The 13,001-nt window shown below is 39.7% G+C and overlaps 1 protein-coding gene across 1 annotated transcript; it reads left to right on the plus strand.

The window, feature by feature from the left end:
* Positions 1–4,602: 4,602 nt before the first annotated feature.
* On the plus strand, positions 4,603–8,290 carry LOC306897117 (uncharacterized protein; the record flags this gene model as incomplete). Its single annotated transcript, XM_079461597.1, has 5 exons — positions 4,603–4,699; positions 5,496–5,545; positions 5,659–5,692; positions 6,452–7,904; positions 7,982–8,290. Exons 1-5 carry the CDS (start codon positions 4,671–4,673, stop codon positions 8,288–8,290), a joined length of 1,875 nt encoding a protein of 624 aa, XP_079317723.1. The 5' UTR covers positions 4,603–4,670.
* Between the last annotated feature and the right edge of the window lie 4,711 nt (positions 8,291–13,001).

The following is a 13,001-nucleotide window of genomic DNA, read 5'->3' on the forward strand; positions in this document are numbered from 1 at the left end:
ACGTCTGCCGTGTGCGTACATGTACAAATACATCTTAGCACGCTACCCCCAGTAGTGTTTGTGAAAATGTCACTTTACATAAGATGTAGTTTGTCTAGTTACAAGGTTTATATGATCAAATACCAAAATAACAACTATTTAAAGAGCTTGCACCCGAACAACAGACAAAACGTTGTCTAAATTGTGTATAAGGATGTACGCAGGCGTGACCTCAGCAGTATCTGAACAGCGTAAACTGATGGAATTTACTTCCTTTAGACACCTTCAGCTATGCATTGAAACTATCCTAATAAAAGACAAACACATTTACATCTGTATTTCTATCTATAGAAGTTAGGTTGTGTAATATTTGTGTAAGGTCTTTGTTTTTGATTCACTGACAAACGTTAACTTGCTCAACAACCTGACCCGGTGTTTGTTTTGTATAATGAAAGACGTTGATGAGCACGTCACAGACAACTCATAAAAAATGTTACATATCATTTTTTTAGAGGGCTCAAGTTGTCTGCAACAGGTGTTGTCGTGTCTGTGCTTGTTTGTCAAGGTTTCTTTGTTTGAGATCATCTTTTATATTGAAACTCGTTTTTTCTTTAATGTCTGCTTCATTGTTTTCTCCTTGTTTCTCTCCCCAAGGTGTGTCTATTGTAGCCATTGAGTTAGTATGTGTATAACCCCCCCCCCCCCCCCCCCTGTCTCTTGTTTTGTGTTGTTTTTATGTAACCTGGTTTTGGGTTAGTTTGTGGTCATCGTGGCATGGAATGCTGCTTAATACCAAAGTGCATTTGTATGAAGTTTTGTGTCGTCACTACATTACAGCGTAGTTTTGAATTTCTCCAGTAATGATTATTTGATTTAAAATTCTTAATGAAGGTTAAAACTTACCATTGTGTTAAAGCAGCCCCACACCTGAAATTGTTTTCTTGATAAAGGAAATGCTTCTTATTCGGATCATCTTATTCATATCACATTTAAGAACATAATTGTTATTAACACCCTCTTGGTTCTCAGCCAATAAACAACCGTATATTAGCCATTCAGATAATGTAAATGTCTATAATTAAGATAAAAATTAAAGGCTTCAGGCATGTTTGGAAATCCTTTTTAAACAGTGTAGTCTTTATTATGCCATTAACTTATTCTGAGCTATGCTCATCCTGTATCTATAAGCTGCTCAGATCTGTCAAAATGGCAAGAATGTTCTAATTATGATAAACTGGTTTGGGCTCTTTTATACATATCCCCTCCTGGTCTTGGGCTGACACCTGTTACCTGCATGGCACAACAAACACACTTTATGACCTAAGAAAAAAATATGTTTATCAATTTGTAAAGAACTGTCAACATTGCACACAGGCATAGCAATAGCAAATCTTACATTACTTTATTTTACACAGTTTATGCATAAATTGTAAACAAAATTACTATTATAACTATTTATGAGGTGGCAAAATCTAATGAATTTGTACCATTAAGTACAACTTAATTTTGTGACAGTGACATTTGTTTAAGGGGTGGGGCTGTTGAGTTTTTCTTACAATCGTCCACTAGAAATGCTGGGTTATTTCATCCCACAGTTGGCTCAAAAATTGACAAATCCAACATGGGTTGGGATGTTTTAACCCATTGTTGGTTCAAATATAAACATTTTCTGGGTTGACCCAACACTAAGTTGAAAAGAGTGGATATACATACATTTTGTGAACGATTCACAGCATACAAGTTAGTAAGAATCAGCCACCTCGTAAAATAGTTGCAAATTGTTAACAATACTCTAGGGCGCTGACACTCTACAAAATACTAGGCTATTTTCAGTTGGATCAAAAAGGTACGTCCCTTGATGTACCAACCATTGTTTGAAAATAACCCTGCATTTTTTAAATGTATAAGGCTTCTCAGATATCCTATTATGGTCTTAACTTTCAACTTAAGCCTCACAATTCTTTTTGTAGAAAGAATAGTATACTTTAGGGCACTTTAAAGGACACTAAGACAGATTCTTAAGTGATCACCAAAAGTGGCATTTATCCATTGTGAACTGAAGACTGCAGCAATGTCAACCCAGAATGCCACGCACAGCCTCTGAATCATCCAGAACAGTGCTTGCAAGGGTGTTGTCAAAGCAATATGAAACCATGTATTGATGATTTAAATATTGTACATCACAATCATTTTTAAATTTATAAATGTTGATGTTCCACACCGAGTGCAGCCTCCTAACCAGCTGTCAAATATGGATGCTTCATTTTCTTATCTCGTATCTAAAGAGTACTCAAATTACTGGTGGTACTGATAATTACTGTGATATTATAAACCATACTGTTTTAATAGTTGGTAATTATTCAGAACCTGTTTAAAGTTTTGTCTTGTAGTCTCTCTCTCTATCTCTGCCTCCTTGCATTCATATTTTGAGTGTAATTCACTGGCAAAAAAGATAAATATGACTGACAGCATTGTGTATTTATTAAAAACGTGATATAGACATTATGACTGACAGCATTGTGTATTTATTAAAAACGTGATATAGACATTATGACTGACAGCATTGTGTATTAATTAAAAACGTCAGATAGACATTAGGATAATAATCATTTATATGTTACAATAACCATGAAATAAGATACAGCCTTACTACAGCCTTATCTGAATAAACCCCTCTCTGTCCCAGTAAAAATGTATAATATAACTGATTACACCATTTCACAAATATGGGCCCACATCTGTGATTTAATTTCATTTTATTTTCAAAAGAGTCAAGGTAAGAAATATTTCTCAATAAAATTAATAATAATACAGGGTAAAGCCCCCCTTAGACTAAATGTGTGATTCACTATAGATAAGTTACAATTTTATATAAAGAGCAAAGAAGTTGATAGAGGGAGAAGGAAAGAGTAAAAATAACCCAGAGTGACACATCAGGTTTGATGGCTCAGTCATTCAAAACTACTATAATGAACTAAAAGAAAAGGGTGTGGCTGTAGACTTCAAACACAAAAGCCTGAAGATCAGGTATTTTTTTAAATAGACAGTAAAACAGATCTGGGATGACTGTGTCTGAGTACATATTTATTATTTTGTCATTCATCTTTACATTATATTGGGTCCATAGAGTACGGTTTAAAAGATTCACATCTAATAGCTTGAACCATTTTAAATGACTGCTAGGTTAATGAGACCTGCAATAGCCCTATGACACTACTTTTATGTTACTAATTAAGACTAAAATAGCAACACAAGTATTCCTTATAAAATGAACAAATAGGTAAATATTGACCATACACCACTTTGTTGCGAAAAAAGGGTTTAAGATGTAGAAAGGAAATTTGTTTTTTTTGAGTTCCAATTTTTGGGTCCATGGGAAAATTGTCTAAATAAAAGATGTCAGCTGAGATATGGGTACATTGTTGGAAATAATAATAAAGAAGGTGTGTATGTGCGTCTGTGTCTGTCAATTACAGTGGAAGAGAGATGTGATAAGAGTCTGCGCGTGTGTTTGTGCATATTTGTATGCAACTTTCCACACCCAAGAGGAAAGTATGCTCAACAATATTGCGAAAGAGGAAGGTTTTGTGTTCATGAAGTACCTGATTGTTTCGGGGTCTGTGCTTGTGCTTGGGTACTACATGTACTTAATGTGCTCACACCCCACAATAAAACATATTACAAGTAAGGAAAGAGAGAGAGGGCGAGAGCCAGAGAAAGATATAGAGAGCAAGTGAGAGAGAGAGAGAGAAAGTTGTGATGGATAACTGCAAAGAGATTTGACTTTGTATGTTTTTTTGTAAATCGTTCCCTTACTTGGGCCCACCAGAAATCAAATATGATTGAACAGGTGTTTAGCAATAAATGAATAAGTCTGAAATACATGTAGACTCCACCTTACAGTGTTCTTCAGACTTATTTTCTTGAAATACTTAAACAGGTGATTTCCATGACAGGGTTTAAAATAAGTCAGGAGTAGGCCTTAATATTTATTATTAATCATTTATTATTATAAGACCTGACGTAGAATAAAAATCGATCAATTTAAAGCATGCAGACTGGAATTGGGTGGATCAGGGATGCCAATAAAGGACACAATAAAGCAAGAAAACATTAAAATCGAGGTGATTTTAAAAGAATACTGTTTATTTCAGTTCAGGTAACCATGGTCCAGGTATTAGTTGTTATTATTGTTTTATTTTTTTTATTAGTAATAATAAAATTATGTTTGTCATATGCGGATGTGTTAAATGTTTTATATTTAAATTCGGTATTTTTAATTTAAAGTACATTTCTCTCTCTCCAATGTCTGTTTTTATTAGTTAGAATTTCAACTTAAATAGTTAAATATCACAGAGCTCTCTCTCTCTTTTTCTCTTTCTCTCTTTAATGAGTAATATATTTATTTATACCCGGAAATATGATCTGTCATTACCGAACGAATTCCTAACATTCATGCTAGCACTAATCAGCACTGCATTAACACCCTTTATTGTTAAAATGAAACATCACCGTCAATCTGAAGCTGTATTGCGCGCTGCAGACATTCGTCACTAAATTTCACATGTCACCACACCTTACAAACGTCAACACACCTTTAATATAGGACCAGCCAAATGTGGCACTTGTTAGTCTGTTAACAACTGACAACACACATCGTATTGCAAGGAATATAATAACGTTTAAAGTAAATGGTCATGACTTTGAAGAGCGGGAGAAGGTAAGTTAATGAATTAATAACGAATATAGAAATATGAAAGAGGAATAGCAAATTGTTGAGTTTTACAATAAGGGATTAACCATTTTACAGCCGCTTTTAAAATGTGTAGCCTCCTGCTTTTATCTACACTAATACTTTATTCGTAATAAACAATTAGCATCACTACTATTTTCAAAACAAGCAAACATAAAATATGGACAAGTTTCTCCCGATTAAATAATTTAGAAGCAACTTTAAAAGAAAATATAATCAAACATATAGAGAGATTCGAATGTTTTTAAATATTATTTTGTATACTATTTACTTTTGTATTAATGGTTCATTCTCCTTTCTTCAAGGCCAAATGACACAAAATAACAGTATGAACAGTATAAACAAATATATTATTATTTGTATTATTATTATTATTATGTAGGATACACAGTCTGCAAATTTGGCTTAAGTATTTTTAATGTTTTTAAATTAATACCCCGCAGTCTGGGCTAGCGATTGGACTGGATTGCGAATTTCTTAGCCAGCTAATTGCGGTTATATTCAAATCAGCTCTAAAAGAAGTATGCCACAATATTTACATTAAGTGCGAAAATCCTGCTACTGTCTGATTTTTTTTAATTAAGTATTTGCTATGAATATTACAATTTATATAGCATATGGTGTTGCTGAAAATCAGTCTATCATTTTGTTTTTATACCTGTTATAAATTCATAATCTTTGTCTTAATCAGAAAGAATATGAGAATATTGCAGGATTTTGTTTGCTAGAAAAATGAAAATAACAATGTATATTCTTTTACTAGTTTTTTCCTTTCTAAGCATGATGGCAGTAGGAGACTTTTACTCTCCTTATGTAAGTATATAAAAGTTAGAATATTTTTATGAGATTCAAAGAGGGATTTTTTCAGTAATACAAATTGTTCAATTATCATAAACCATTATTAAGCATGTTGCTTCATTTGACAGTGTGCTTCTGGTGTACAGTGCTGGCAGCAAATCAGTAAGTACATTTACAAATAATGCTTTTTCTTCTCAATCATGTCCATCAAACCTGAAGTAACAATATTTGTAATTATATAGATAATATATGACACACTTATATTTCTGAAGAACCTCCTGTCACAAATTATTTATCATTGTTATTTATAATCTATCATTATTATAATTATTTATAAATTATTTGTCAAAACTAAAAGCAGAAATATATAATATGTATGTTGAAATATTGTATGGGTTAAGAAGGGTATACGTCCATATAGCCTACATTCAAAAGTTTAAGGTCACGTGACTGAAATTATTATTATTGTTTGAAATGAGAATTGTGGATAAACATTTTTATATAAATAATACTTATGATATTGTAAAGACAAGTTAAATAATTGGCTAAAATACGAGTTTTTACAAATACAGTACACAGTCATTTTCATTACATCTTTGCAAAGCACCATGCTGAATATATTACATTTTCGTACAAAAGTTTGATTGATAAAAAATTTTATTGAACAAATGTATTACTTCATAAAGCAAAACAGGGTTTTACTTTGACGGAATGACGAGGGTAAATTTTTGAACATTCTATGCCAAATTAATGCTGACTACTTGGTGAATATTACAAAAAACAGTTTTGATGTAAAATTTTCCTGTTGTGCTAAAGCCCATAACATGTATAGATTGTTTGAACCCACTTTTTTGATTGGGGACAGTTAGATTATGCTTGAAAACTAATATGACAATAAAAACAATAATTCTCTCTGTTCAGAACAACTCAACCCACAACAACAGCCGTGACTACAGAAAGCAAAACAGTTTCCTCAACATCACTTACCACTCCGGAAACAACAACCACAGCTGTGGCATCAAGTACAACTCAACCCATAACAACAGCCGTGACTACAGAAAGCACAACAATTTACTCAACATCTCTTACCACTCCAGAAACAACATCCACAGCTGTGGCATCAAGTACAACTCAACCCACAACAACAGCCGTGATTACAGAAAGCACAACAGTGTCCTCAACATCACTTACCACTCCGGAAACAACAACCACAGCTGTGGCATCAAGTACAACTCAACCCACAACAACAGCCGTGACTACAGAAAGCACAACAGTTTCCTCAACATCACTTGCCACTCCGGAAACAACAACCACAGCTGTGGCATCAAGTACAACTCAACCCACAATAACAGCCGTCCCTACAGAAAGCATAACAATTTCCTCAACATCACTTACCACTCAGGAAACAACAACCACAGCTGTGGCATCAAGTACAACTCAACCCGCAACAACAGCCGTGACTACAGAAAGCACAACAGTTTCCTCAACATCACTTACCACTCCGGAAACAACAACCACAGCTGTGGCATCAAGTACAACTCAACCCACAACAACAGCCGTGACTACAGAAAGCACAACAGTTTCCTCAACATCACTTACCACTCCGGAAACAACAACCACAGCTGTGGCATCAAGTACAACTCAACCCACAACAACAGCCGTGACTAAAGAAAGCACAACAGTTTTCTCAACATCTCTTACCACTCCGGAAACAACAACCACAGCTGTGGCAACAAGTACAACTCAACTGACAACAACAGCCGTCCCTACAGAAAGCACAACAGTTTCCTCAACATCACTTACCACTCCAGAAACAACAACCACAGCTGTGGCATCAAGTACAACTCAACCCACAACAACAGCCGTGACTACAGAAAGCACAACAGTGTCCTCAACATCACTTACCACTCCAGAAACAACAACCACAGCTGTGGCATCAAGTACAACTCAACCCACAACAACAGCCGTGACTACAGAAAGCACAACAGTGTCCTCAACATCACTTACCACTCCAGAAACAACAACCGCAGCTGTGGCATCAAGTACAACTCAACCCACAACAACAGCCGTGACTACAGAAAGCACAACAGTTTCCTCAACATCACTTGCCACTCCGGAAACAACAACCATAGCTGTGGCATCAAGTACAACTCAACCCACAACAACAGCCGTCCCTACAGAAAGCACAACAATTTTCTCAACATCACTTACCACTCTGGAAACGACAACCACAGCTGTGGCATCAAGTACAAGTCAACCCACAACAACAGCCGTGACTACAGAAAGCACAACAGTGTCCTCAACATCACTTACCACTCCAGAAACAACAACCACAGCTGTGGCATCAAGTACAACTCAACCCACAACAACAGCCGTGACTACAGAAAGCACAACAGTTTCCTCAACATCACTTACCACTCCGGAAACAACAACCGCAGCTGTGGCATCAAGCACAACTCAACCCACATCAACAGCCGTGACTACAGAAAGCACAACAGTTTCCTCAACATCTCTTACCACTCCGGAAACAACAACCACAGCTGTGGCAACAAGTACAACCCAACCCACAACAACAGCCGTGACTACAGAAAGCACAACAGTTTCATCAACATCACTTACCACTCTGGAAACGACAACCACAGCTGTGGCATCAAGTACAACTCAACCCACAACAACAGCCGTGACTACAGAAAGCACAACAGTGTCCTCAACATCACTTACCACTCCGGAAACAACAACCACAGGTGTGGCATCAAGTAAAACTCAACCGACAACAACAGCCGTGACTACAGAAAGCACAACAGTGTCCTCAACATCACTTACCACTCCAGAAACAACAACCACAGCTGTGGCATCAAGTACATCTCAACCCACAACAACAGCCGTCCCTACAGAAAGCACAACAATTTCCTCAACATCACTTACCACTCCAGAAGCAACAACCACTGCTGTGGCATCAAGTACAACTCAACCCACAACAACAGCCGTGACTACAGAAAGCACAACAGTGTCCTCAACATTACTTACCACTCCGGAAACAAAAACCACAGCTGTAGCATCAAGTACAACTCAACCCACAACAACAGCCGTGACTACAGAAAGCACAACAGTTTCCTCAACATCACTTACCACTCCGGAAACAACAACCACAGCTGTGGCATCAAGTACAACTCAACCCACAACAACTGCCGTCCCTACAGAAAGCACAACAATTTTCTCAACATCATTTACCACTCCAGAAACAACAACCACAGCTGTGGCATCAAGTACAAGTCAACCCACAACAACAGCCGTGACTACAGAAAGCACAACAGTGTCCTCAACATCACTTACCACTCCAGAAACAACAACCACAGCTGTGGCATCAAGTACAACTCAACCCACAACAACAGCCGTGACTACAGAAAGCACAACAGTTTCCTCAACATCACTTACCACTCCGGAAACAACAACCGCAGCTGTGGCATCAAGCACAACTCAACCCACATCAACAGCCGTGACTACAGAAAGCACAACAGTTTCCTCAACATCTCTTACCACTCCGGAAACAACAACCACAGCTGTGGCAACAAGTACAACCCAACCCACAACAACAGCCGTGACTACAGAAAGCACAACAGTTTCATCAACATCACTTACCACTCTGGAAACGACAACCACAGCTGTGGCATCAAGTACAACTCAACCCACAACAACAGCCGTCCCTACAGAAAGCACAACAATTTCCTCAACATCCCTTACCACTCCAGAAACAACAAACACAGCTGTGGCATCAAGTACAACTCAACCCACAACAACAGCCGTGACTACAGAAAGCACAACAGTGTCCTCAACATCACTTACCACTCCGGAAACAACAACCACAGCTGTGGCATCAAGTACAACTCAACCCACAACAACAGCCGTGACTACAGAAAGCACAACAGTGTCCTCAACATCACTTACCACTCCGGAAACAACAACCACAGCTGTGGCATCAAGTACATCTCAACCCACAACAACAGCCGTCCCTACAGAAAGCACAACAATTTCCTCAACATCACTTACCACTCCAGAAGCAACAACCACTGCTGTGGCATCAAGTACAACTCAACCCACAACAACAGCCGTGACTACAGAAAGCACAACAGTGTCCTCAACATCACTTACCACTCCGGAAACAACAACCACAGCTGTAGCATCAAGTACAACTCAACCCACAACAACAGCCGTGACTACAGAAAGCACAACAGTTTCCTCAACATCACTTACCACTCTGGAAACTACAACCACAGCTGTGGCATCAAGTACAACTCAACCCACAACGACAGCCGTGACTACAGAAAGCACAACAGTTTCCTCAACATCACTTACCACTCCGGAAACAACAACCACAGCTGTGGCATCAAGTACAACTCAACCCACAACAAAAGCCGTGACTACAGAAAGCACAACAGTGTCCTCAACATCACTTACCACTCTGGAAACAACAACCACAGCTGTGGCATCAAGTACAAGTCAACCCACAACAACAGCCGTGACTACAGAAAGCGCAACAGTGTCCTCAACATCACTTACCACTCCAGAAACAACAACCACAGCTGTGGCATCAAGTACAACTCAACCCACAACAACAGCCGTGCATACAGAAAGCACAACAGTTTCCTCAACATCACTTACCACTCCGGAAACAACAAACACAGCTGTGGCAACAAGTACAACCCAACCCACAACAACAGCCATGACTACAGAAAGCACAACAGTGTCCTCAACATCACTTACCACTCCGGGCACAACAACAACAGCTGTGGCATCAAGTACAATTCAACCCACAACAACAGCCGTGACTACAGAAGGCACAACAGTTTCATCAACATCACTTACCACTCCGGAAACGACAACCACAGCTGTGGCATCAAGTACAACTCAACCCACAACAACAGCCGTCCCTACAGAAAGCACAACAATTTCCTCAACATCACTTACCACTCCAGAAACAACAAACACAGCAGTGGCATCAAGTACAACTCAACCCACAACAACAGCCGTGACTACAGAAAGCACAACAGTGTCCTCAACATCACTTACCACTCCGGGCACAACAACAACAGCTGTGGCATCAAGTACAATTCAACCCACAACAACAGCCGTGACTACAGAAGGCACAACAGTTTCATCAACATCACTTACCACTCCGGAAACGACAACCACAGCTGTGGCATCAAGTACAACTCAACCCACAACAACAGCCGTCCCTACAGAAAGCACAACAATTTCCTCAACATCACTTACCACTCCAGAAACAACAAACACAGCTGTGGCATCAAGTACAACTCAACCCACAACAACAGCCGTGACTACAGAAAGCACAACAGTGTCCTCAACATCACTTACCACTCCGGAAACAGCAACCACAGCTGTGGCATCAAGTACAACTCAACCCACAACAACAGCCGTGACTACAGAAAGCACAACAGTGTCCTCAACATCACTTACCACTCCGGAAACAACAACCACAGCTGTGGCATCAAGTACATCTCAACCCACAACAACAGCCGTCCCTACAGAAAGCACAACAATTTCCTCGACATCACTTACCACTCCGGAAACAACAACCACAGCTGTGGCATCAAGTTCAACTCAACCCACAACAACAGCCATGACAAAACAAAGCACAACAGTTTCCTCAACATCACTTACCACTCCGGAAACAACAAACACAGCTGTGGCAACAAGTACAACCCAACCCACAACAACAGCCATGACTACAGAAAGCACAACAGTGTCCTCAACATCACTTACCACTCCGGGCACAACAACAACAGCTGTGGCATCAAGTACAATTCAACCCACAACAACAGCCGTGACTACAGAAGGCACAACAGTTTCATCAACATCACTTACCACTCCGGAAACGACAACCACAGCTGTGGCATCAAGTACAACTCAACCCACAACAACAGCCGTCCCTACAGAAAGCACAACAATTTCCTCAACATCACTTACCACTCCAGAAACAACAAACACAGCAGTGGCATCAAGTACAACTCAACCCACAACAACAGCCGTGACTACAGAAAGCACAACAGTGTCCTCAACATCACTTACCACTCCGGGCACAACAACAACAGCTGTGGCATCAAGTACAATTCAACCCACAACAACAGCCGTGACTACAGAAGGCACAACAGTTTCATCAACATCACTTACCACTCCGGAAACGACAACCACAGCTGTGGCATCAAGTACAACTCAACCCACAACAACAGCCGTCCCTACAGAAAGCACAACAATTTCCTCAACATCACTTACCACTCCAGAAACAACAAACACAGCTGTGGCATCAAGTACAACTCAACCCACAACAACAGCCGTGACTACAGAAAGCACAACAGTGTCCTCAACATCACTTACCACTCCGGAAACAGCAACCACAGCTGTGGCATCAAGTACAACTCAACCCACAACAACAGCCGTGACTACAGAAAGCACAACAGTGTCCTCAACATCACTTACCACTCCGGAAACAACAACCACAGCTGTGGCATCAAGTACATCTCAACCCACAACAACAGCCGTCCCTACAGAAAGCACAACAATTTCCTCGACATCACTTACCACTCCGGAAACAACAACCACAGCTGTGGCATCAAGTACAACTCAACCCACAACAACATTCGTCCCTACAGAAAGCACAACAATTTACCCAACATCACTTACCACTCCAGAAACAACAACCACAGCTGTGGCATCAAGTACAACTCAACCCACAACAAAAGCCGTGACTACAGAAAGCACAACAGTTTCCTCAACATCACTTACCACTCTGGAAACAACAACCACAGCTGTGGCATCAAGTACAACTCAACCCACAACAACAGCCGTGACTACAGAAAGCACAACAGTTTCCTCAACATCACTTGCCACTCCGGAAACAACAACCACAGCTGTGGCATCAAGTACAACTCAACCCACATCAAAAGCCGTGACTACAGAAAGCACAACAGTGTCCTCAACATCACTTACCACTCCGGAAACAACAACCACAGCTGTGGCATCAAGTATAAGTCAACCCACAACAACAGCCGTGACTACAGAAAGCACAACAGTGTCCTCAACATCACTTACCACTCCAGAAACAACAACCACAGCTGTGGCATCAAGTACAACTCAACCCACAACAACAGCCGTGCCTTCAGAAAGCACAACAGTTTCCTCAACATCACTTACCACTCCAGAAACAACAACCACAGCTGTGTCATCAAGTACAACCCAACCCACAACAACAGCCGTCCCTACAGAAAGCACAACAATTTCCTCAACATCACTTACCACTCCGGAAACAACAACCACAGCTGTGGCATCAAGTACAACTCATCCCACAACAACAGCTGTGAATACAGAAAGCACAACAATTTCCTCAACATCTCTTACCACTCCAGAAACCACAACTACAGCATCAAGTACAACTCAACCCATAACAACAGCTGTG

The sequence above is a fragment of the Barbatula barbatula genome, assembly GCF_947034865.1.
Source record: "Barbatula barbatula genome assembly, chromosome: 8".
In the NCBI taxonomy this organism is placed as follows: domain Eukaryota; kingdom Metazoa; phylum Chordata; class Actinopteri; order Cypriniformes; family Nemacheilidae; genus Barbatula; species Barbatula barbatula.